General features: G+C 38.1%; 1 protein-coding gene across 2 annotated transcripts; it reads right to left on the bottom strand.

Annotated features, from left to right (window-relative positions):
• Positions 1-27,099, bottom strand: cxxc5a (CXXC finger protein 5a). Of its 2 annotated transcripts, none has more exons than XM_055044031.1 (3): positions 26,785-27,099; positions 13,711-14,720; positions 1-1,365 (listed from the first exon to the last, which is right to left on the bottom strand). In XM_055044031.1, exons 2-3 carry the CDS (start codon positions 14,503-14,505, stop codon positions 1,324-1,326), a joined length of 837 nt encoding a protein of 278 aa, XP_054900006.1. In that variant the 5' UTR covers positions 14,506-14,720; positions 26,785-27,099; the 3' UTR covers positions 1-1,323. The 2 variants fall into 2 exon arrangements, with proteins under 2 accessions (XP_054900006.1, XP_054900005.1); XM_055044030.1 differs by having other exon boundaries at positions 1-1,368.
• Between the last annotated feature and the right edge of the window lie 126 nt (positions 27,100-27,225).

The following is a 27,225-nucleotide window of genomic DNA, read 5'->3' on the forward strand; positions in this document are numbered from 1 at the left end:
TTGTTCTTATTCAAACATCTTTTAAATCATTTTGGTTACATTTTAGCACAGCAAGGCTTCATCATTCCAGTGTAGGAAGATAACACAGGCAGCAAAGTGGGACTTGATGGTGATCTCTGTAACCACCATCTTTCATTTGCTTTTTAAGAGTTTTGGGGGGGTAAGGATTTGTTTTTTCTTCGTCTCATGCCATCTAATTAGAAAACAAAGAAAAACATTTTTCATAACCCGTGGAAAATGTCATTTTCTTACTCAAAACCGCTCTTAAAAAAACATGCAAACAGACAATCAGACAAAATTTCAGAATTGTAAAGTTCGACACAAATACATGCATTCCTTTTATTCACAAAACCAGTCGAATTTCCTAAACAAATACAAAGATTGAGTTTTTTTTTTCTCAAAAGCTGCAGCTACCCATCAACTTAACAAAAAAATCTCATGAAAATGTAACAAATAAACCAACAATTGCAAAAAAAAAAAAAAAAAAAAAAAAAAAAAGAAATGCAACTTTTTTCAGTGCATTCAGTAGGGTAGTGCTGTTGCTTGGTGCTATTGCCCTGAGCAGTACTGGCACATGCTCAGTAGGGCCACAGTAACATAAGGCTGCCAGTCTTACAAGAAAGGAAAGGTTTGGAAATGCAGAGGAGGGCTCATTAAGGAGATTACAGTAGTGATGGCTTAAACTCAGAGAGTTTTGCCCAGCAATAATATTCACTTTCATTTCAGTCTGAACTTGACAGCGTCACATTTTAAATCACTTTTTCTGCCTCCATCTTCAACAAACTTAACCATAAACTAGACAAGGGTTTAGGTAACATAACAGTGAAGAGTTACGATGTTTGCCATTAGCCGCTAGCTTTAAAATATAGCTGTAAATTTACATTCTCTACACAAGTACCGAATCTTTTCACACATGAACAACATTAACACCAAACACAGAAATTAGTTGATTGTCCACCATCTGTCCGTTATTTCTGTTTCTGGCAATGAGCAGTTCCGTGTTTAAGAGACAGAAACCAAAAAAGAGAAAAAAATCCAGCTGGGAAAAGGACGAAAATGTATGAAAAAATGGAAACATAGAAAAAGGGAATGAAAAGTTGCCATAGATGCTTTTCTTTTACGCTTCATTTTTGGTTCAAGGAATAAGTAGGTGCATCCATAATCCGATTGTTTGTTTTTTCCTGCTTTTTTTAATTTTTTGTTTTTATATAGAATTTTATTCATTGCTAGTTTGTTTATTAACCAGTGTCTGTTCCGGAGACAATCCAGGAGTTGGCATTGCACTTGATGGCAGAGCTTTGGGAAAGGAGCGAAGGAGGAGCCCTACTGGAACCACCGGAACGCTGCTCCTGTAGGAAGCATCACCTTCTTGGAGAAACAGAAGACAACAGGGGAGAGGAAAGAGGAGGGAGGGGGCAAAAAAAGAAAGAAAGAATAAGTAGTTGTTAATGAACACCAACACTTGTCTGTGTGTCTGTTTGCAAATATTAGCCTTCAATACACAACTTCATTTTAAGCTTAAAAATGTCCACATCTTGCATACATAAATAATCTTACACAAACACACATACATATCAGTGCATAATAGACAATAAAATTGAAAATAAAACTCTGTCTTTACTACGTGAGAAAAAATGAAGAATAAACTTAAATATACATTTTAAATTAGTAATAAAATGCACATTATTAGAAAATTACATAAATCAACTACAAATAAGAAGGAATAGTAATTTTTTTTAGAAGAAATAAAGACACAGGGATGAATTAAGAGTTAGAAATAATGGTGCGAGGACTAATCCATATTAGTGCCATATTATAAACCACATTTTTATATTGAAATCTGCTGTTATTCAGACTGCAAGAGGATGTGATTTACCACAGACAATAGAAGGACAGAATACATTTGTGATTTGGAAATATCAGCGGATTATTGAAATTTAAGACTGAATATGATGACCTACAGTTATTATGGACTACATACAGGAATTATTGCTTTCCTATAGCTAATTTCACTAAAATTAATAGGGTTGTTTAAAATGTCAACCCCAAAGTTATCAGTTTCCCAGGGAATTGTTAAATATATATATTTGTTCTCCATACAAATACAACAGTTGGTTCATGAAAGGGAGGATCGAAAAAAGCTTGAAATTGATTTTGAATTCTAGTCAGATTTTTATAACAATGAGGATCCATATTGAATTTCTATAATCTTTCCACAAATGTTACTAATAGAATGCTATAAATTTTCCCACCAGATTTTAAAAATAGTGCTTTTATGTACTTGTACTTTTGAATCAGAAGTTGGCTTTAGACATAAATGGTCTTCATTTGTCCCATCTTGAATTTTATGAGTTTAAATGTCGCATCACTTTCTATTTCACTTTTATGTCATCCAAATTAAAACCTCGACAAAATAGTGTTTACAGCAGGTAAGATAGTTGTTTCCACTAACTACTATTAATGTAGAAAGCATATTTGAAATAATATTATCAACTGTTTTGCCAAGTTAATATAACAATGAAAAATTGGGTTTTCAACTGTAAAGTTATGAAAAACTAAAACTCTCTGGAAAACTTCTGGTGACCTAAAATATGAATGTCAATCAACTCATAAACTGAATATGTAATCCACTCAGTAGTGGGTCTATTTCAGTTTGACCCTTGGTTTGCAGCATGAGGGAAATCTCTACAACACTGCCCTCAGCACCAGAGGAGGAACAGGCCTCAGCTCACAGAAAACCCAATACGTCACATTTATTATTTAGCCACCACACACATTGCCCTCCCACACCACCGTGAATGGTGATGATGCTTTGCACCCCCCACCAAAACCGGCCCTCCACCCCACTGTTGCTGCGGTTATCAGCGTGTCTGACTGCACTGAGCAGGAGTGGCACACATGCATGCAGCTGCAGGGCTCAGCAGCAGCCTGCCAGTCAGGAGATAGAGAGCAGCTCGGGTCCCGGGAGCCAGAACGTGGCTGGCGTCCTGCAAAGCACGCCTCTATTCTGCAGCATGGATTCTTCCGTTTGCCAGAACTGCCTGGAGTGAGGTGGCGGTGGCAGCAATGGAGGGGTGGGGAGGGAGTGAGGGCCAGAAGCTCGGCAAACATTTACGCACCCACACACACTCTCACATCGAAACCAATATGTATTCAAGTGCAGTCACACACCTCCACACACAGTGGCACGTTAACCGACTCTCGCAATACACCCCCGAAATCACACCAAACAGTGAGACTGTTCAAGTGAAATTCTCATATATGCTGGAATCAGGCTCAATTTTCCCTCAACACTCACCAGCAGAGATTTTTTAAAATAAAGAACCATCCAAACAGTGAGTAGAAACACAAATACTGTTCTATTAGTTTAATGAAATGAAAGAAGATCTTATTGTGGTGTTTATGTCTTTACTGCTGCTGTTTATGTCAAACTGAGGTAAAAAAAAAATAATAATAATACCGAAGAGCGGCTCCCGCTGACATAATCAGACTAAAGTTTGTGGTGTAGCTTTGTTCAGCTTTCTTATGCAGTCTATCTGTAAAATTGTGTTTTCCACAAAGGAATTAGTTCAAATTAGTTCAGGCAAAACCTGCCTTAGTTACTTTTCAGGCTAATTTAAATCATTCATTTACACTTAAGTCAGGGTTGATCTTTTGTGGCCACTATTGTTTTTTCACATGGACATGAAAAGTTGTGGCAACAAGGTGCTGGCTCCACATTAAATGTCTTAGCAAAGTTAGCTGTCCAGTACTGTGAAAAGTATGCACTAATGGCTGACTAAGATGTCTCTTTTTCTAGTAAATACAGCTGATTAAAACACTACAATATATCAAGTGTTTGTTAAATTATCTGCATGTTGAAGAAGACGGTGGTTTTAATGTCTGATATAAGATTGTATTAATATCAAAGAAGTAAAAAATCCTATCAGCTGCATCTCAGGTTCCGAAATGTTATAAACAAAAAAAATTATTGCAGTCGCAGATCCAAAGACTGGTGATTTAACTTCAACCAATTTCTTGTTTGGATGGATGTCTTGGTCTGACATAAAACAAACCTTATCACATGATTATATCCAAAAGGGATCATCATCACAAAATCAATATAAGTGATATTGCGATCACACAGGACTCCTTAGATATAGTACTTAGTAGATTAATATACTTCAAAAGATACAGTTAAGCCCTGTTTGCAAATAACACATTTTCTTTCATAGACCAAGAAAATTCATTGACAGTGACGAGGTGGGAACATGTGTGTCGATCTACAACTATTTTCTCATCACAATATCTAATAACAATATTAAAATGACAGAGTGCCGTGTGCTGTAGTGGTAGAGCGGGCATGCCATATATTGAGTCTACTCTATATATGTAGAGCCTTGCTTGAACTCCCTCTTTCCTGTCTAATGACTGTCAATAAAAGTCTATAGTTTTGATCAAAAATATTGAACACTAGCTAGCTACAGGAAGATAAATTTTACAGATAACATGATTATTTTAGTAACTAAACCTACAACTAACATCTGAAAGCTACTGAAGCTTTCAGTCATTTTTAACACAAACGACCCCGAGGTTAACTACCGACATATTGCAGCAGCGTCTCCTCCATCTTGACGGTGACCTTTCTGCTGCTGCACTCAGCTGTTAAGCAGGGGCTTGGAGGACAGCAACATCTGGCACTGCCACAGATGTTAAAAACCTGGTAAGGGTTGGACCGACTATGACGTAATGTGTGGGAGGAAAAACAACACACGGCTGGGACTGAGCAGTAATGCTGTTTTTCCTCATTATCAAGCGTGTGCAATCAATGGGATGGGGGGTTGCTGGGGTTATGGCAGCATTTCAGAAATAGAAAACCTCCTTCCTATCCTTCCTCAACACTGATTGCGAGAGTTCACGCAGATGGGATCTGTGGGTGTGAAGAGGCCAATCACTACAAGTCGATGGATGTGTATCTCCCCCCCCACCCCCCGGCTCAAATAGAGGCAAACCCATTGGCTTATACATGACACAAACATTTTCCGTGTAATAAACCAAATAAAGGAAAGCATAAGTGATGCAAGAATCTGTAAACCTGTTTAAACCATTCCTAATTCAGCTTTGGCTTCAGGGCACAGCTGAGTGTTCTGCTGATTGTTTTCTATGGATTCCCAAAACACATATAAGGAAACATGCAATCAACACAAAGCATCTCAGCATGCTGAACCAAATTTGAGATGTTACAATGCCTGCTTAAAAAAACAAAAATAGGCTTAGATAAAGAGCACCTGTCCCACTTATTAGCACCACTAGTGAAAATGTGTAAAAGATTTCTTTTAAAGAAATTTAATCGCACGCTTTACTCAGTTTATTTAATGGAGAAAATTAAGAAATCCACTAAAATAAAAAAAATATCCAGCATTTTTTAATTTTTATTTCCCATACAATTTGATTTGAGCGAAATTAAACTTCTTGTTTACAATCCATGACAGCTCTTTCTTTATGGTGCAAATGTATACACTTTTCTTAGCTTTATTCAAAATGCAAAAGACAAGAGAACATGCAAGCAAGGCACTAAGGAATTAGCTGTTAGCTAAACCTGCCCATTTAGTTAGAGCCGATATTAGAAAGTAGAAAACAAGAGAAACCGTGACAAACTTGGCTGTGTTTTTAAGTAAAACCATTTTCCCTCATTCAATCACAAACATAAACATGTGGAGTTACCGGAACTCTACTGAGATTTTCACAGGATCTGGGAGATGAGTCTACACTCAAAGTAGGCCAGATAAAACAAACTCATATGTGGGAGGATCTGGGCAGCTGTGAGCCTGTTTCTTTCAGAGCACCTGGAAACTTCATTACAAGACCACAGTTCGATGCTTAAACAAAATGCTGCTGGGAGAGGCAGGAGTTATGTCTCCATGCCCTGGTTGCTAAGAAAATGAATGAAAATGACTTTGTAGGTAGGCCCTCTCTTGGTTATTGCTACATATAATGCAACCTCCGTATTTACACAGTATGCGTCTCCATTCCTCGCCACCGGAGAAGTGTGCAGTGGAGCAGAGCAGTTCCTGACCACTCCGATTTAAAGCACAGACATTGGTGTGTCAGAAAGTGGACTTCCATGCCATGGTTGACAGTTTCCATGACGTTCAGAAACAGGTAACTGAACACAATGAATCACCAGACAAGTGTAACAAGATGAGTATCTAAAATATCGACAAGTCATATCAAAACAGAGACTAAATATATGAACATCAGCCTTGGTTTTAGCTGCTCAAATGAACACATCTTTAGCACAACCATGAGATTGTTAAAACACAAGCTCTATATTTCTAGTCAAACATTTCTTTAATAGCAAATGCTAAAGATTGCAGGATCAGCACAGTAGCCTTATTAACTGCTTTAATCCTGCATTGGCATTGCATGTGGAGGCTATCCAACAGAAACTTGAGTTGGAAAAAAGAAAATTCTGTTAAGAAAAACTGATTCTGCAGCACCATGATGTGTCAGTTAAATGGTGGAAAGCCACATAACTAATGGAAACTAATATTGTTGATATGTTGTGTTATTTTACTGCATGTTGAAGCTATTGTGTTTTCAACTACGTACATTGCATTGACTTTAATGAATTATAGGACTGTGATTAACAAATGTGTAATTTTGAAGGACTAATTAAAAAATACTAATTCAGAATATCTCCATCCATAAACACTCATTAGGAGCTTCAAGTGTCAAACAAAACATCAGTGTTTTTCTTGTTTTCTTACTTTTGTTTGTTTGTTGGTTCTTCAGTGCAAAACAGAGTAGAAAAGCATCAGATTTTGTGAACTAAAATAACAGATAATTGCCTTTGCTCATTTTAGTCCAGAAAAGAGTCTGAAGAGGTTAATCATCAAAATAATTTCAGACTAATCTTCAGCTAATCCTCGAATTAATCAGCTGGCTGTCATAGCTCTCGGCATAAATATGACACAGAGGATGCTAGAGACATGCCCATGTCAATAAATACAAGAAATCTAATACCTTCATTGCTTTTTATCAATCTTATTCAATTATTTATTTTTTTTGAAGTACCTCCATTTCAGCCTCTGACATCTGAGTCCATTAATCACATGTCAAGTCTAAGGAACACTTTTACAGTGTAATTAAAACCAAAGTAAGCTCATTGCTGGCCTCTCTAGGTCAAACGGTGCCCAAGCAGTTGAATTCTGGCCTGGTTAAAACGGTACAGCTTTTTGTCACATGGTGCCATGCTCAAGTATGAAATCATCTCTCAGACACATAATCCTGCGCAGTGGCTGGTCAGGAGTTGGAATAGTGAGCATGGCCACAAATGTGTGATTGTTTTGCTATGTGGTCAAGGAGTGGAATGAGTTTCCTCTGCTCTGACTGCTGGTGACGGTGCTCTGCAGGATGGACGACTGTGTCCGACTGGCGAGGGAAGCAGGAAGTGCTCACTGTAAGTGTTGCCGCCATAAAAGTTTCCAACAACTTAGAAACAGTAGCCTGATTTGTCACTTGCTTTATTTGGATAAAAAGTTGCTACAGGAATCTAGATATAGTAAAGACGCGTTTACATTTCCACAGCCAGATGTTGTCACCATGCAGATTTTAATATCACTGGAGATTAAGTGACTTCTGAGATCTGTTGTTGGACAACATTTTATTCGGGGTTATCAAAGTAAAAGGGTCTTAATACAGATTCATCTTATTATCATCACATTTCTAATAAAATACCATATTATTTGCATAATTTAAAAAAAGTAAGGAGTGAACAACTGAACTGTAGTTAAAAAAGAAAACTCTTCAAGCTAGAAGTTCTATAGGTTAATGTGGATGTCAGTCCACAGTAACACCTTGGCTGCTTTGGTTGTCCCCTCTCCCAAACCCCCTCCTGTCCACTTCAACATGTCCCTCCACCTGCCCAGCAACTTGCCCACACATCTTTGCGTCCCGGCGTCAGTCTGCATGCCTGTCACTTTCTATGAGTCTCTGCTGTCCTGACTGTCTGGTGTGCGGTATCTTGGAGGCAGGGAAGACAGTGAGGGAATATACCGCTCCCATATCGCCATCTGATGCTGGAAAAGTGGGTCTCAGAGGAAAACGTTTCAGGTGCGAGCTGCGCATAATGATATGTGGGGCCGAGTGTAATACGTTTAACCAGCGCCGCTTCACAAAGTCTACAAAAGCTGAGCTCCTCTTATTTTTGATAAGATATTTAAATATTAGCCTTTAGTACAGTAGATCCTAAAAGTCTTGTGACATTTAGATAACAACAAGGAGGAGAAGAACTTCCAAACCTTTACTTTTCCTCTCTTTTCACCGCTGCTAAGACTGACACCCCTGGAGGGTATTCAGACGCAGAGCAGAAGAGAACTGCCTTTGCACTTATTTCTCTCAAACATAGCATTCCCAGAATAAATCCAGACATCTTCAGCCAGTGAGCGGTGAGGTGGCAAAGGCCTCAGCATGCTAACTCCCCCTCACTTGCCAATTTTACGCTCTTCTTTGAGCTGCCATGAGCTTTCAATGGAAACCGTCAACACCCAAAATAAGCACGCTGCCACCGTCATCCCTGGACTGCACTTGTGTTCTTACGTACATGAACTCGTAGCCCGAAACAAACAAACAGATAAAGAGGGGAATAAAAAACGTGTTTCATGCAAATGCAGTGAGTCACGTGCATGTTGTGCCACGTCCACTGTGTGCACACGTAGATATGTGAAGAAAGCGGTGAAATCTATCCAGGACAACTGAGACCCACACATATTTCAAATAAGAGATCATGCCCCCTTTGAAAGCGTGCACAGGGTGTAATAGTCAGAGCAGACGGGGATGTACTGTGCCATCTTTGATTGGAGTGGAACATGACACTCAGGGGCTGTCTGAACTACAGCTGAGGCTCATCGCAGTTCGGCGTGACTCCCAGAGCCAGGAGATCTGCTCTGGCGCAGGTGGTGCCCAAGTCACTCTGGATATGCACTAAAGATGCTGATGGGAAACACAAATCCCACTGAAAAAAGGCAAAACTGAAAAACAATACAAACATAAATCACAAGTAAAAACTGAATTGTAATCTAAATCAATCAGTTAAATTAGACATTTCTAATTTATTGGCTATGAATCTCATGTCTGTACGGATGACATTGAACCCGCTAGCAGCTTAGATGAACAAGAGAAAACAAGAGCGCCTACCAACAACTAACAACAATATATGTTGTATATTGTTGTATATTCATATTGTGATTCATGTTGTGATTTATGATCAAATTGGGACGCTGGTTCCAAAAGATGGCTTGCTAAAGCATATTGGCTTTCTGTATTGCTGCAGCTGGCATGGCATGTTTAACCGAGACTGGAAGAAATTCAGACTTTTAGCAGATAACAGGAAGGCTGGACATATTGTCTTATCTATTTTATCCTTTTGGGCTTTCAAAGAATATCCTGTAGTCATTGACTTCCTATTTTCTTCTTACAGAATAATGATGTGTAGATTCCTATTTCTCTTTGCGACTCTGCAAAATAGGAAAGAAGAGAAACCATGCTATTTAAGAAAGTCTGATGTGTGTTGATCTTCATAAGGAAATGGCTGCAAGAAAATAGCCACTCACCCAAATTTGCCATTTCTGTAGCCTTAGTCATTAGGCTAATGACTACAATTAAAACAACCAGACTCACAAGGCTGCAGTCAAGGCCAGCACATAAACTGACAGGTCAAAGTTAAAGATGCCAAATTTATTTGTAATATTTTATAGTTATTTATTCTGCATACTATTTCAAGATGAAAAAAGGAAACAAAAAGTTTAGATGTCACAAAGAACTCAAGCTTTGACACTGAATGCGTGACTTGAAAAGAGTCTGACATGTCCAAAGTCAGTGTTGGTAAAAATCAAAAGACACAAATGTCAAAACTCTGCACTATCTTCTGATTCCTTGAAAAAAATGTCCAAACATGCTCATATGAACAACTGTTTAACATTTAAAAACTTTTCATGATCAGTTCTTAGTACAAACTAATGTACAGAAAAGTACTAGCTTTTCTGTACATTATCTGTATTTTATGTTTTCTCCTACATATTATGTTGTTTCTAAGTTATTTAAGTGTCCAAAGGTCTATATTATCATCATTATTATTATTATTGTTTTCATATTGTTTTACTTTGTGTTATGAATTAAACAAGTGGCATTTCACAGTAATGGTGGAGGCATCAGAAAGATTGATCTGACAAAGCAGTAACTCAAGCGGCATCAACCGTTCAGAGACTGATCAGTTAGCCAAACTCCACTGCAATGCCCTGATGTGTAAAACCTGAACCTATGTGACATTCAAAGTCTTTAGATGAGAAGCTCCTGCTTCTTCCAATCAAAATTAATTGCTACAGCTTTGCTAATTAATATTTACATAAAGATGGAGTTGTTGAGAAGGAGCCTTACTTTTTTATTTTTGTAACCGGTGTCTTTTACTGCAATGACTGTGAATCAATTTATACTTGTTGGGAACGTACCCTACCCGCTTTGACAACTGACAATTTAAAATAATTTTCTATAATTCAAAGTCAACTGGAGGAAAATGTGGAGGTCATTTAGGTTTATTTTGGTGTGATCAGAAGCTAATGTATCATATTTCAACAGATTTAACCGGATCAGAACAAAAGTAAAATAGAATTAGGCCGTTACATTACAGGAAATATATATATATATTTGTGTGTGTGTGTGATAAAAAATATTAAACCACAGAAACAAATAAACTGTTATGCAGTTTTTTCATGTACATGGTTACCAACACGCATGTAAAATGAGGGTACAAGTTTAAAATGCTTTGCTATAGAAAAAGATTCTATGAGCTCATAAACTTTAATGTAGCCACAAGTCACAAAAAAATACAACCTCAGAAAGAATTCAGTTTGGTTCCAGTAAATCCCAGAAGCAAAAGTGGTTCAACAAAGTTTAAAAGTAAAATTTCATAACAGCGTTTGTCAGCGATGGGCCCGAGGAACAAATGTCCTGCAGAGTTCCCTGTTCCACACACCTCACTTCAACTATTGGGTCAGACTTCTTTTGAACATGCATAAATGTCAAGGACGTAGTTTGTTTATTTGAATCAGGTATGATGGAGGGGCAAACAGCTAAAACATGCAGGCCAGTGGTCAGATGACCAAGATTCAGAAAGATAATGACCTTCACTTCCAAACCTCAAATTAAGTACCACTTACAGCAGCTAGCTAAAGTTTTTCTTCAGGTTTTTGTTGATTGCTGGACTGAATCATAACTCAAATATACATTCAAAATACACATCAACGAGTCTTAACAAGCTTTTTGGAGAAATCTTTTTTAAAAAGCAATTCATTTTATCCCTAGCAAAACCAACAAGGCACTTAAATGATTTGTGAAGAATCTGGTTTGAAGTCGGATCTCTTGGGATCTCCATCATGAGCAATTATTTCTGGTAAAGTTTGACTTAATTTTAAAAATTGAAAGTAAAACATGCTATCTGGGAAAACATCACTCCAGAGATCTGAAAAATCTAACTGGCTATCGCTCTCACGGGGAAAGCATTTTCCATTAAGCTTTAGCTGCCAATTTTAGCTGAAAATTTGTGGAGGGTAAAATATAGCTCTTCATGATTGTTCAAAGAGTTACTTTGCAGAAAGCGAAACAAGAAGAGCTAGACCTATCATTAAAATACCGTTGATGTAAGTGAACGAAGTGCATGCCTGATGCCCACTGTGCTGCACTGTATGCGCTTGTGTGGACAGGGTTATGATATGAGGTTGTTTTAGTTGGTCAAGTCCACAATCACTGACTGTATGTGCCCAGAAAAATGAGGTCAGCTATAGCTGCCATCTCCCAGCTGTCATCCGGCAACAGGCGGGATACACCCTGGACAGATCGGCAGTACGTCACAGGGACAGTAGGAACCCACAGGGCTCACATGTTCTCTCACTCTCTGTAAAGTGACTATTTACCCAAACAGCTTCTAAATCAAAATACTAGTACACAAATTCTCCACTTCCATCACCACATCAAAACTTTGAGGATGCTTGAGAAGTACTGAAGAAGACTTGTGCTGATTACGTGACACTGACTTACAACCTTTTCACATTAAAAGAACCCCAAACATATTAACTTTATTGGCAACTAATATTATCAAACTGTGGCATTTTCTGTGTTTATAAATCCTTAGTAGTTAATCAACCTGTCAGTGTTTATCTTTTTTACTTCACAAACCCCAAAAAAACTGTTAAATAAGCCACTGAAAGAAGATTAAGGCGTTATTGATGCTTCTGCAGCAGAAATCAGGCAAGTAGTCAACTTTCTCAACACAACAGGGAACCTAAGGAACTACTTCCTTTCAAAATAAGAGTTTCAACATGGAGAGCTGAGAGCTATAGGCTTGCAATAAAGTGATTCCAATCTTAGAGAACTTACCTTCACATCTGTGGCTCATAATTAAAGAATGTCCTTAAACTTATGTCCCATACAGGCATAACACAACCATGCTGACAAAAAGAATTGTGGCATTTCATTATTTTGAAATCTCCTGTCATGTGCAGAGCTGTATCACTCAAAATGATCTGATATTTACACAGTTATCAAGTTTATCATGAGGGGCCAAACTCAGCACATCAGGCCTGGATAACTAACCTTTTAGCCTGCAAACACAAGACTAAGCTGTCTGTCCCAATCAACATCAGACAGAGATCGTAGCAAGGCCATTAGCAGTTTGCAGCATAGATTCGGTTTGGGTCAATTAGACCAGCGGCCTCTCTATTGGTTTATATTCACACAGTGTTTCATGTCTATCAATTTATTATGCAATGCAAAAGTGACACCATTATCCACAAAAGTTTGTTTCCTTTGAGATGAAACATCTGCCACCGCGGCCAGGGTTAGTTAGGCCACCGAGTGAGAGGCAGCAGACAGGAAGTATGGAGGGCCATTTCGATGAGCAGGAGTGTCACAGGAAAGAAGGACAGTGGCAAGCAGAAGAGGGGGTGCAGTGTGCCACACTGACACCTGGTGCTCCAGATGACAGCTCTGCAGCCAGATGGACCTCATTATACGCACACTCATACACAAACATACCCACACATGTATGCTGACATTCAAACACATACTGTACACATATCCACAATTACTGCCAATCTTACTCCACAAGCTCACACATTATTTTATTCAAATTTCTGTTGCCAAAGTAGGCAAAACAAGAGTTATATTGGATCAGACTAAAATGGCCCTGCTTCAGGGAAGTATAATGTTCCGCAGATCGTTTTGAATAATACAGTTGCATTGTGGTGGCAGGTTGAATCAGTGTTCAGGTTGAAATATGTAGGCATGGCGCTTGTGTGGTCATAGTGGGCAGATTAAAGAGACCCCATAGCGTTTGCTTACACTGAACATACCCTCCGTTCTCCTCACCACCTGTCATTTCCTTGCTTGAGAAGCTTCGGCCCACCATATACCCCCACTTTGCTAATTTTCTTTCAGGGGGAAGACTATCAAGAGTCCTATTTGTACTTTTAAAAAGCAGTTTACTTCTCCACCTCAGACTTTTTCATATCATTTTGTATCCTCCTCTGTATGATTGAATTGTTGTGTCTTACTTGGAGGCCAAGGTTGGTGCATTCAAATTCTGCTATGTTGTCTCTGTCGCTCTAAATCAAACCCATTCGAGCAGTGGTTTCATCTCACTAAGCAATACTACATCTCAAACCACCACGGTCTTACCTCCAGTGCAGCAGAGGGTTTCTTCTTCAGCTCCTCACATTTGCGAAACTTGCAGATCTGGTGGCCTGTTTTTCTGTTCCGGCAGCTGCTGCACTGCTCGCAGTTAATCCGCCGTCGGCAAGGCGGACACATGCCGCAGCGTTTCCGTTTCTTTTTGCCGGAGTTGATAGCAGAGGCCAGCTCGCTCTGTGCCGGGTATTCGGTCAAGCCAGCCATGTGAAGCGCGCTGTCCGCCAGAAAGACTCCAGCCGGTGTCATGATGAAAAGGCCCGGATTGAAGGGGAAGCCGCTCCCTACTCCATATGGGAAGTCAACGGGACCACCTACGGCGTCCGTGACAGACGTACCCTCCAAGTCGCTAGCCCCCGAGCCTGCGTCTCCGCCGCCAACTCCCACTCCCATGCCCCCAGGCAGGAGCATGTGCTCCATACCGGCTCGCTTTAGCAGCGCTGCTGCCTGGGCAAAGTGCAGCAGGCCATTTTGTCCCTCCAGAACCTGTTCTAAGGTTCTGTCCAACTTGGCTGCTGTTAGTGTGGAGACAGTGGCTTGGGGAGCTGGGGGCGGTTGAGGTTTGGCCGAGTGGCTCTTTGTTGAACTATTGTCCGTGTGTCCATTGGTGGTGGCAGAGGAGACCGCTGTATATTGAGATAGGGTACGTGAGTTCTTAAGGCTCTTGCTGAGGGGCTCGCTGATGATGCCACTCCGATTCCTGCGCTCTATGACAGGAGAGTCCTGTTTGCAGCTACTCCGCTCCAGGTCCTCTGTTTGGGGTCCCTCCGACAGCCCACTAGACATGGTCCGGTGCGTACGTGCCTGGGTCGGGGGTGAGGGTGGAAAGGGGAAAGGGATGAGCAATGAAGGACTTTTACTCTGCCCGTTATTTGCCCTGGTGAGAGTGTTGCTTGGTGTTAGTGGACCGGTCAGCCAGTCAGAAAGAGACAGGCACCAAAGCCTTCCTCCTCCTTAGAAGCGCGGCCCTCATCCACGTTCTTCCATTGGCTTTCAGGAAACTTTACAGGGAGAGAAGAGAAGGGGGGTTATTATTTAAGGTTCTCAAGAGGTTTAAACCACATATTTTCAAACTTCTGTCGACTTAATTTCCTACATTTCTATGATTTTTTTTTTGTTTTACCGAGATCGGAATACATTTATGTATTAACTTATAAGTTATGCATTGTTGTGTTTCAATATCTGTGCTGAAGCTGGCTTTCCGTTCATGAGTAAGGGCCATTTCACAATTTTTTGACATATCAACTCAGATCAATTATAATGTACAGAACATTTAAATACATAAACTACATTGTCTCCTCACCACCCTTTAAACTATGATTTAAAGGGACTGCAAACAGGCCCTTTAAATCATAGTTTGTGATCAGTGCTACCTTAAATTCCCAAAACAACAATAGAAATCAGAATTTGTTTGGAATCTCTTCAAGATCCATGGATTCAATTTAAACCTAGAACGAAAATGACATGGAGGGCAAAAAAGCAGATTTTAGAATGAGTGTTTGTTTTATCTTGCTTGTTATTTTGTCCGTCAAAACCAAAGGCCGTCATCTAAGTAAATTTAAGTAAAAGAAGCTCTTTATTTTTACGGAAATTAGTTTTTTTTTCTAATTTGTAGGTATAATTTAATAAGTTAAAAGTCTGGAATCACAAACTTGTTTGGCACTCAATTTTAATTTTCCACATTCATCCAGGCTTGAAAATGATTTAATCAAATTCCATATTTTTGTGTAGGAACCCTGTTTTATGGAGAGCCACCAAGAAATCGCCCTGTGTCTGAAACAGGACGACAAGCATATAACAACCAGGCTGAAAGGAGTAGAATGGAGTAAAATTGCTCTGTACTGAGATTCAAACTCTTTCTGTCATGGATCATACTAGATTTAGAAATGGTGGCAGCCTTTCAGAAATCTCAGACTTAAGTGCAGGATCGATGTTCTTAAACCATTATTAGCCATGATAAGTACTAATATAAGGTTCAAAAAGTCGGTTAAAATGATCAGGTACCACTTCACAATCAGATATTTTTCAGAATCACTGATTCTGAACAGAAATTGATCAGTGCACCTATTCACTTTCCATCTTCTGTGGCACTGCTCATTTGACCACATATGAGGCATCTAGGTACATAAAAGCATTTACACACTCAGATTCAGCTCTGCTTTTAGTCTCGCTTGCTCTTATCAGCCAATCGCATTAAGGGTGTATACATATAGTGTGTCATCTGCTGAGTGAGTGGGGCACAAACATTTCAGAGCATTTTGGTTGAAAAGCGGCTCTGCGTGGCTGAAAAGCAACAAAACCAGAATGGTGAGAATAAACTTAAAACTATGTAAATCTGACAGCAAATGAGTACAAAACTAAATTATTCCACAAGTGAGGTCCCCAAATCAATCGACTTATCACATCTTTCTGAGCTAGAATTTAGTGTGAAACATTTTTAACACTGATTTGATGTAACGTTTGCTATTCACTAGGGAATCTGTGCAGAAAAAAAATGTTACCTGTGGATGAGTTTCATTAGGAGCATTGAAAACTCTCGCCCAACTGTGGAAGTATTTGATGAAAATTCTGCCCAAAAACAACAGCTTTTACAACACCTCTAATTCTTTTCTTACCAAATCAATCCATTAATCAAACCTTACACACTCCTGCCTGATGAGACAACACCTGCTCCCCTGTAGATTCTCTGATTGGCTTGCAAGGAAATTACAAGGTGGGGAGCCAAGTCCCTGCTACTTCAATATAATACAATCTAATGAATTAATTTGTAGCGAGGACAATAATTTTCTTGATAAATGACTTCCTGTCACAAGCAAGGAAGTGTTCGCAATGTATTCCAAAACATTTTTGTCTTTATCTAGCAGGAAATATTGGCTGCACCAATCAAAAGTTTGGACCCATGAGTTCATGTCTAAACTTTCTACTGCTGCCACAGCTTTTATCATGAACAACACTGATTCTTTATCAGAATTCATTTTAGGATGTTTTCACCAGCAGTTCAAAACACAGAGTACAAATAATTAACAAGGTTCTTATTAATATTGATACATACAGACAATGAATGAATGTAAATGTGAAGTAGATGTCAAGTTTAGCAATGTGCTAAAGGGCTATTTCACAACTTCTGTAGAAAATATGGAACAACTTATAACAGGTATGTTTTCAAATGCCTTCAAATCACATCAAATGTCGTCCATTAATAAATTAAATTTATATGGAAAGAGTTTGTGATCTATGAATCTTTTCTTTTGTTTATGAAAACAACAGGTCAATATATATTAAAAATGGCCTTAGAGGCTGAAAGAAAGTTTTTTATTATTATTGTTGAATGACTTTCCATTTATCTGTAGGTTCTGTCAATAACTCAAGAACATAAAAGCTTTAAGGCTTTGACAAAAATTTGTTTCGGTGTTGACAATCAAAGCTAATGACATTATTTAGCAAAAAGAAAAAAAAAACATTTTATTTTTCAAATATTTTGAATTTTATTTTAAGATGTAATTATTTTAATGTCTAATTGCATACTCATTTTACTTTTTCATACTTAATCAGGCTTGAAACCTGGTAAATAAAAATTACAGATTTTAAAGATTGTATAGATAATCCACTTTTCACTGACAAACATTTTCTGTTTGTCATTAACTTTTACTTTAAAAAAAAAGTTTGTCATCTTCAAATTCACATTTATCTATTAAAATTTGCAATGTTAACAAAGTAAAGTGGTATATATTTATAACAAGTTTTACTTGTAGTTTCAACAAACCTGTGACACCACAGAGCAATTAAATATTTATTATATAATGACGCTATTTTTTGACCTGTTCATGTTAACAAACAAGCGCACCACCTTTCAGAAACGTTGAGGAAATGGCCGGGCAAATCCTTATAAGGGAAACAAAGGCAAAGAGAGGGGCGGAGGATGGAGTGTCGGGGGGGTGTCTGTGCAGAGTGTGGAAATTGGAAGGCCAGAATTAGTGGGAGGTAAAGCTTCAAAGGCTAAAGCACAGCCCCCACATTTTCACCAGCTCAGGGGGATGCGGCGCCAAAGAACCAAAGAGCCAGCTCTGCAGCCCTTCAACCCCGTAGTTTCAGTTTCCCCGGCGCTGCAATGACCCGGGTCTGGTTTCCCGACAGCATCCCCTCCTACCAGAATCTGTGCTCAGCTGCGAGTAAAGAGTGCTGAATTAGTGGATTTCATGTTTCATGTAGTCTCTGGAGATGGCTTTGTATGTGACTAAAAATATCAAAAATCTCTGTAAACTATATCTTCAGTCAACATCTAATTGTTTTAGGGATGGTTTAATTAAATGAATACATGACAAGTTTGTCTTTTGTGAAAAAAAAAGAAGCGCTCGCAAACATTTGCAACGTTATAACAGTGAACTGCTGTAATTTCATCATTTAACACACATCATTGAACACTAATTAGCAATTACCTTACAATATTTTAGCATTCGATTCAACTGGCAAGGTAACTGCTGCGAGGCACTTTCAATATATTTTTTATTGATTTATCATAATATTCAACCAATTAGCAATACAAATATCTGCAAACTAATGAATGAGTTTAACGTTTAATCTCATTTCAAATGATTTTCTTTTCAAAAAACATATCTGTTACACATGTGTTCATGTTGTCATCACCTGAACTACTTTGAAAATGTTTTCTTCTCATCACTCTGACTTTGCATATTTTTACATTAAGAAACCATGTTCTAAATTTAGAATTAAAACTGATCATGTCACTGGTCATGTTTAAATGGAAAACATATTGCACAGATTCCTACTAGGTAAAACGTAATGAGCAAAACATAGTCTAGTGAGTGAATTTAAGTGTTAACAGAACAGGAAGTACTTTTATTTTGATTAGCCATACATATCTTGTAATGAAGTAGCTGCTGTCTGAAACTTATATACTGTCTCGTTTCACTCCTAGGGGCATAGAATGTGTTAATGAGTCACATGTCCCAGACCGTGAGTCAAATTCAAGGTTCAAGTATTTGTTTTTGTGACTTTAGTGCAATTTAAGTCAGACTCTGAAATTCAAGTCACCATCTCCTGCTGTGTGTGTTTAAACTGTACAGACCCAATCTAAATTTACTGACTGCTGTCTTTAGTTTTACATGTAACCAAAAGCTATTTGAGTTTTGAATGAAAAACCTGGAAAGGTTGCAGGAAATTAAACAAACAGCCGAATCAGCAGGTGATGAGCAGAAGATGCTCCCATGAACCGGTCCGAAATCAGAATCAGCCAATTTCTCTAACAGTTTTGGTGGTTCATTTGCAAATCAATGATATTTTTTTCCCCAAGTCGTTGAAAGCCTCAAAACTAAGACATTTTTCTCTAAAACTGCATCATTAGGAGGTCAGACCTAAACAAAACAAACATTAGAGGGGAAAAAGTGCAACTTTATTAGTGTGCAAAGGATTTGAAAAATACTTAATATTTTGTTAAATTACATATAAACTTGTATAAACAAGGCTTTTCCTGTAAGTTATGTTGAAGAATGCTTTAATTTAAATAGACTCCATTGATAGTGATAGTAAAATATTTGTCTTTGTCAACTTCAAAGCCAAAGATTTACAAACCTCTTTAAAACTAGCCAAATTTTAATTTGTGTCAAAATGGAAGGGAGTGAAAATGAGCACATCGAGAGCATGCAAAAAGTAGTTCAGTCTACCGTAACCCCAACCCTAATGCTATATTTTTTGTGTGAAAACTATCCAAAATAATCTAAGTCCTCAAGGAAAACAATAGCACATATACTGTATACTGCACCAGTCCATAATCTATACACATATTCATTTTAAAAACTTCACTTTTAAACCAGAAAGTAAATGTTCGCGCATCTTAGCAACCACTGATGCTAAGTACAAAACGGTAAAAGAATAAAATAACAACTAACTGGGTCTGTAGTGATATATGTTTGCAAGTCAATTTATCAAAATTATCAAGGTCATATCATATCCAACAAAACCTACAGGTTTTAGTCAACTTACAACTTACACTTGCTGTGTTTCCACTTTAAATGTTTGCAAATCCTTACTGATTTTCCGCCAATATCAAAAAAATATAATTTCACAATTGAGGTGTTTCCATTATATAAGAAACCCGATTAAAATCATGTGAATAAGTTTCGTCATGCAATGAGTAATTGAGAAATATGCTGTACCACCATCCTCCTACTTCTTCCACACATCTCCGTCTTTTCTGTAGTAGTAACATCTGGTTGTTGATCACATGACTTGTGTGATGATTGCAGTTTTGCAAAATACACAAATTTTGAAATGGATGGAAAACCATCTCATTTAGTGCAAAATAACTTTTGTCAAAAAACGTGAGTTTTTTTCTAAATTGTGTGTTTAAATGGGAAAATTTATTTTCCTAACTCCAGGTTGCACAACTTGATGGTCAATGGAAACACAGCTAATGTTTTCACAAGGAGCAGGATTTTACATTGCTCGACTGTTAGTTTGTTTGCTGTCTGACATACCTTTAGAAACAAATAATAAAATCTATTTCCCTTTTAAATGAACGTCTATAGGACTTGTTCTCTAACAACTCCTAGAGATAAAAACAAATGTATAAATTACTCTAATTTCACTATATTTTGAGGCTGTCCTGCACTGTACTGAACATCATCACTGAGTGAAAATCCAAGCACTAATGTAAGACATGTAAAACTGATGGAATATTATTACACTGTAAAACTACTCAGTTTTTAACAATATTTATGCCATAACGTTTGTTAATTTAATGTAGCACTGAATTGGAAATTGGCACTTATCTCGACTGACTCAGATTTTATTGTTTAATGTTTGTTTTGTTTATGAGACTAAAAAATGTACAAGAATATAAACTGCAAAATTACAAAAGTGCTTCCAATGGCAAATATTCATTTACCCTATTTATGTGTGTGTGTGTGTGTGGGGGGGGGAGGGATCCAGCATGCAGTCCTCAGTGCTGTTACTGCATTAAAACATAAGTTAAGAACTGACATCAAGTCCACCTGCAATATTTTGGCTTTGCGCTCATCCTCCTGTGCCGTGTGCCCTATCAGTCACACTCTTTCAATCATAATAAACCTTGAGCACAGCATATAGTCCCTGGTTAATCACCCACCCTCCTCTACTTCCAACACCCTGGTTTCTCAGCTCCCCTCAGCGCATCATTTACAGAGAAGCCTCGTGTCCTCATGTGAACTGTCTCCTAAACTGCAGCTGCATTTTAAAGACAGTCTGGATGTCATTTTGGTAAAACAGGATAGCTGCTGTAGTTTAATTCAACTGGCAGGCTCACTTTATTTATTGGCACATACAAAATATAAAGACTAAGTAATGTCTCTTAGGACAATGTTTTTATTTCTTGAACTAATAGCCACCTATTAAAGTGGCATTTCTTACACATTAAGCCTCTTCTGCTTCTTAACGTGTGCTCATATAAGTTGTTCTTGACATCTCAATGGTTCTTTCTTGTTTTCTTTTTTTGTAAATTTCTTTGTGCACAACGTGCAACACTGGATGACAGCACAGAGATAAAGACCAATGTATAAATTACCAAACGATCAATACAGTCCAAAATCTACACAAGTGAATCATTTTTCAGAATGGTCAGATAGCTCAGCTCAAAACTACAAACCCTTAGTGTTTTGTGAGAACCTATAATTAAAGCATCTGCAAAAATAATTGGTGACCAGTTGCTTAGGTGAAGTTACACAGGAGAAGAAACAGTAGCTGTAGTGTGGAGGTATTTCTTTTGGAACTGTTCATTTCTTTAAGCTTTGTCATAATTTAGCTATTTTTTTCTCACAGTTTGAAGAAAGCAAGTTTAAGCATTTGGATATGTACATTTATTACCATCATTCAAAATACCATTTGACTAGTGAAATACAATGGGGAGCTTTGCCAAAAATCTTTTCAAATTTATCCTTAAATGACATTAACATTGCAACTTAAAAATACCACATTTACCACTAAATAACTGCGCATGCAAGAGCTAAACCCACATTGCAGCAATTACCTGGTAATATGTAACTTAATCTCATGGCATGCTATGCAGAAGCTCTGTCTGTACTGAGAAAGATTCAATCATGTCAGCAGGCTGAATGTTTGGAGTGGCTGACATGCCAGGAGAGTTGGACTTCTCTCCTCAGTGGACCACTTAGAGACACTACCACATTTTACCACATTTTGTTACCTTTGGCCCAAAATAGTCAGGTAATCATTAGATAGAGAATCAATGAAATGAAGCAGTGACAATAGGACAAAATGTAACTTCCAATACTAGCCTGATTAAAAACCAACCTCTATGTTTTCCTTCGTACAGAAGGAGTAGACTCTCAGCTACTGAGAAATGATTAATTTCTGGAGGAATAGACTTTAATTAACCAAATTGTTGACACTTGTCCATAGCGTATGAAATGCGGTAGAAATTCTACAGGAGGAATCCAAGTAAATGGGAGTAAGAACAGACTGTGCTGTGAAGCGACATTTTAATCAAGAGTAATTTCACAGGAAGGCAATGGCCAGGTTACTCCGATCCAAAACAACACTAAGTTTGACACCTGTCTTCTAAAAGCACACACTGATTATGGGAGTCAAAAGATAAAAATACTCCTAAGACATAGCAGAACTTGATGTTTTATAGAACATGCTTCATTTCTTCTTGGAACCACATGGAGAGCATTTCAAATATGCCAACATACATGGCAAGATAAATATCACGGTAGGTGTAGTGCCCACTCAGCACAGACAATCTGAATTGGATTTAGAGTTTTATTGTTGTTAATTTAGCCACATTGCATTACTTGATATATTTCTGAGTTTCTATACATCTGCAATGGAGATGTTCATTACAATTAAACGGTCCCTTACAAACATGTTTTATGAAACTATATTAAATACAAAACTGAGATCATTCTAAAATTACCAAAGAAGTATTCAGATAAATATGTTATTATACTTATTTAGCCATTTTCCTACATGCAACTGAGTGCATTGTCATTAATTTGTCACTCCTCGCCCCTCATCCCAAACGTACACACACATGCAGGAACACATTCTCCTGACAGAAAATGTTGTGGGTTTATTTTAATGAAATAATTTGCATGATTTCAGTGACAATAATTAGCTGGAGGTTAAACCTAAAATAAAAAAAAGTGAATGCACTTTACCTCTACTCGCTGTATGGGAATCTGAGATCCATTTACACAATATGAAGCTACAGCCAGAAAGGATTGTCTACATACTACAAGCAGGAGATAAACTGCTTGTAGTTGGTCTTGGTCTTTTTGGCATAAGCACAGAATAACCAATTTAATTCTGCTACAATAATGTAATAGCCTGGCATTTAGTGGCTGTAAAGCAGGAGTGAGTAGTAGAACTTCCCATGCATCCCATTTCAACTTTTTAGTTTTAATAAGGATCCAAGCATATTTGTTCACCTCAATCTTGACAACGATCAATCTTGTAACTTCATTTTGTATATTTCAATCATTTATTTTCCCCACCTAAAAGCACCTAGTGGCAAATCTTGCCACTTTTAAGATAAAAGTCCCCTGCACAGGCACACAAGAGCAACCTAAGACTTCTCTCACAGTTTACACATGGTTTCCCCCTTACTAGAAGTAATGACATCAATGAAATTGTAGTTCACCAATACAGAGTGTTGTTTTTGCAAACTGATCTTCAAATGAACCAAACAGCCATGTACTTGTGGAGGAACCCAGAGTACCAGGGGAAAACCAATACATGCACAGGAAGAACAAACTCCATCTAGAAAGACCCCAGACATTGGGAGAAAAAAATTATCCCAATTATAAGTTAATGTTAAAAACTTATCATTTTTAAGTTCACAGTAATCATTAATCAAAACTCCTAATTATATATATGAAAGAATAAGAACTTTTTGTAAGTTGATCAGAATGAACAGGGACTTTTGATCAGTAATCTGAGCCTTCCTGGTTTCGTGGGGTAGAATCTTTAAGTGACACTGGCACCAATTTCATTGAGCCTCTCCAAAATAGGAAAGACATGAGAGAATGCAAAATCTCCAAACCAATTATATTTTCAAGGCTCAAAATTGTATGAGAGGTATCAATAAATATACAGGACTATGTGTGTATGAAATTAGTCTGTTGCGACATTTTTTTATTATTAATGAGTCTTAATCTATGTAAGATATTGGAATATAATCATTAAACTGGAGATACTAAAAGATCTAAGAAACTAAGAACTGAAGCATTGACTAACATTGAGAGATTTCATTCACAAATGTTCACATACAACCAAATAATGTCAGCCCTGTGGCTTATTTACCATCTTTTACCCATTTACGTTTGTATATATGTATATATATATATATATATATATATATAATATATATATATATATATATATATATATATATATATATATGTATATATATATATATATATATATATATATATAGTGTTAGCACACATGCTGTCAATACAATACTATACATTGCAAAGCTCTGTAAACCATGGAGAAGGCTAAAAAAAAGCATACTTATTGTAGAATATAATAAGTATGCAGTAAGTTGAGGTCTTGAGCCTGCTGGCCGTGCATAAACATTAGTGAATGTTTGATTTAGATATAGGATGATGGTAGCATTTAATAAAAGCAGACAAACTTGACATGGGCTAGTTACTCCTTTTACTGTCACATACTGATGAGAAACCACACAGAGAAGCCACACTTATTGTGCCAAACATTACAATGATTATGTGTTATTTGTATACACTATGAAACTTGAGGACAACATTCACCAAGAATAACTACATTTTCTGCCTCATTTTCACCCTCTATTGAATGGGATACATGTTGTTTATCAGACTTAAGTCCCAGGCGGCGAGTCCTGGTATCGTCTTGAAACTGTATAGTGCAAGTCAAAATCAAGTCTAAAGTCTTCTGTGAGTTAAATGTGACTTTTTACCATGTTTGATATTCCTGGCCAAAGACTCAAATTAGTGGACTTTTACTCAAAGTGAGGAACAGTGCTACAATAAATGCCGAGGCAAACTTTATCTCTGTCACTTTTACTTTGATTTTTGGATAAAGTACAACGTGTACTTTTAATTTGTATGTTTTCTAGCAACTGCAATCCAGGACAGTTTGTAAACATGATTGCTGTGCTTGATATTGTTAATTGTAATCTATAATTTAATCAGTGCTATTTAATTGTGAACAAGAGAATATTATTGCTGCCACTTAGTCAGTCTAGAGGTCTAGAGGTAGTAGAGACAACTCGATTAAGTTCAAACTAAGCTTTAAGGTAAGGACTAAACAGGGATTAAAGTAACTTCAAATGCATTAAGCAGTTGGTTCAAAGTATGTGGAACCATCAGCACACAAAACGTCAAAGCTTGAAGCAGATGTGTTAAAGCTGCAGAAACCATCTCCAGATGCTACTCATGCAGCTAAGAACAGGAAACTGAGGCTGCAATTCCCAAATGCTCACCTTAACTGGAAAGTAATAGATCCGGAAAAATGCTTCCTGGTCTGATGGATCTGAATTTCAGTTGCAACATTAAGACGGTACATTCAAGATTAGGAGAAAACAATATTTTGTGCCCCATTTTGGCGACTTTAGTACCAAATGATTATCATTTAAACACCACAAAGCATTTATTGCTGGTGTTCAGGCTCATGCTTTCATATCTGAAGTGTACCCATCTTCTGATGGATAGTTTTTGGAAGGAAAATGCAGCATGTCATAAAACTCTAATCAGCTGTTTTGAGTTCACTGTATACAAGTAGCCTCCATTCCCAGATCTCAATCAAACATGGCACCTTTGGGATATTGCTGAACGGGATATCAGCGTCATGGAGGTGCAGCTGACAAATCTGAAGCATCAAAATCTCTAAGGAATGTTTCCATGTTTGTTGAGTCTATGCAACAAACAACTTGGTCAGTTCTGTAGGCAAAAAGGAGTCAAAAATCCAGCGTGTACCTAATAAAGTGACTGGTGAGTGTGTGATGTGGTCAAATTTAGAAAATACAACAATTACAAATAGTGCTGTAACTGTCTGCTTTCCGACTCTTAGTCTTGCCCTGGTGAAGCAGATATAAACTGTCAGGTCCACTGCTCGGGAATCAGTCATGAATGAGTTTCCGTGACTGACGTCAGTGCATGCGCAGGTGCCAGGTTAGCAGCTTTTATTTAACAGAGGTAGTGGTGGCGGTGGTGTGAGGGGGGGGAGCATTGTTTGGTTTATAGCTGTGTGGTTGTGAATCATTTGCGACAGACGCTGGGAACACCTAACGCGGAACGCAGCTCTCCATTTTCAGGCGGACCCTGTATGTACTTGTCCTCTGGCTGAGCTCCCTCCGTCTCAACTGACGCGCACAAACGCAGAGGAGGTTAGAAAGCCTGGTGGCAATAATTAGATTCAACGCTCCATCCTTTGTCCATAACCTGCTGCTGCGTCTTCTTGCACCCCCTCCGAGCAGGCTGCGGGCGCGCACACAGAAAAAGTTAGAGGATTTTTTTTTCTTCTTTTCTTTTCTTTGGATCCACTTGGAGATGCTGCCAAGCACCTTTTGTGGTGGCGGAAAAAATAAAACATCTGTGGGAAACTTTCAAATGAGGACAAACTGGAAACAAAAAAAAAAAAAGCCGAGGAAGTGAGAATCTTTAATTTTAGGGTCCGCACGGAAACGCAACCCGAGTTTTTTTTGTAACAAAACAGACACCAGGCGACTTTTATTGAAGCGACGTCCAAATTAATGGATCCTAACTATAACTGTGACTGTCAGCTGGTCCACCAGCGTGGCGTCTCCTTAGTTACAGTCTCGTTTATTTCCCCATAAAAAAATTTAAAATACCAAAAGAGGATTTTGTATTGTTTTGCGATCAAACCTTTCATGATACAGATGCATCATGCTTTAACTTCATCCCACACTAACATCACATCCCAACTTTCATCAGACTTCAGCAAAGTATGATTCCCTCCACCATAATCCCCTCCCTCCTCCCTCCTTTTCCATATATCTGCATATTTGCAAACAGTCATTTTTTTATTAGTATTATTCGCACCTACCAGAGCAGATTGAAACAGAAGGGAGGGCTCCCACAGTCCGAGCGGTCCGTGTCTCTCCCAGCCTTGCCGCGGCGAATGGTGACAAAAAAAAGAGAAAGAAAGAAGACAAGGAAAGACAGGGGCACAAAAAGCTTCTTTTTTCCAAAGACACAATCCTAACCCTGTGCCTGCTTGTTTGTGACAAACGTGAAGAGAAATAAAATGAAATAAAATTCAGATTTTGCGTCGCTTCAATGAGAAAAGCGCACTTTCTCTGAGGCTGTGCTGAACGCGTGGGTTCCCCGAGCTTTCTCGGTGCTCGCGATCCCACCTCTACATCCCCGTTTGCAGAGAGGAACATGCAAACACATTTCATAGATTTTTGGAGCCTCGTGGAAAACCCGGAGTGGATTTCTGTGCGAGATCTGAGCCAAACAGAAGCTGTGTCAAAATACAGCTGCA

Source organism: Poeciliopsis prolifica, unplaced genomic scaffold (assembly GCF_027474105.1).
Source record: "Poeciliopsis prolifica strain line A6 unplaced genomic scaffold, Auburn_PproV2 SCAFFOLD019, whole genome shotgun sequence".
NCBI lineage: Eukaryota > Metazoa > Chordata > Actinopteri > Cyprinodontiformes > Poeciliidae > Poeciliopsis > Poeciliopsis prolifica.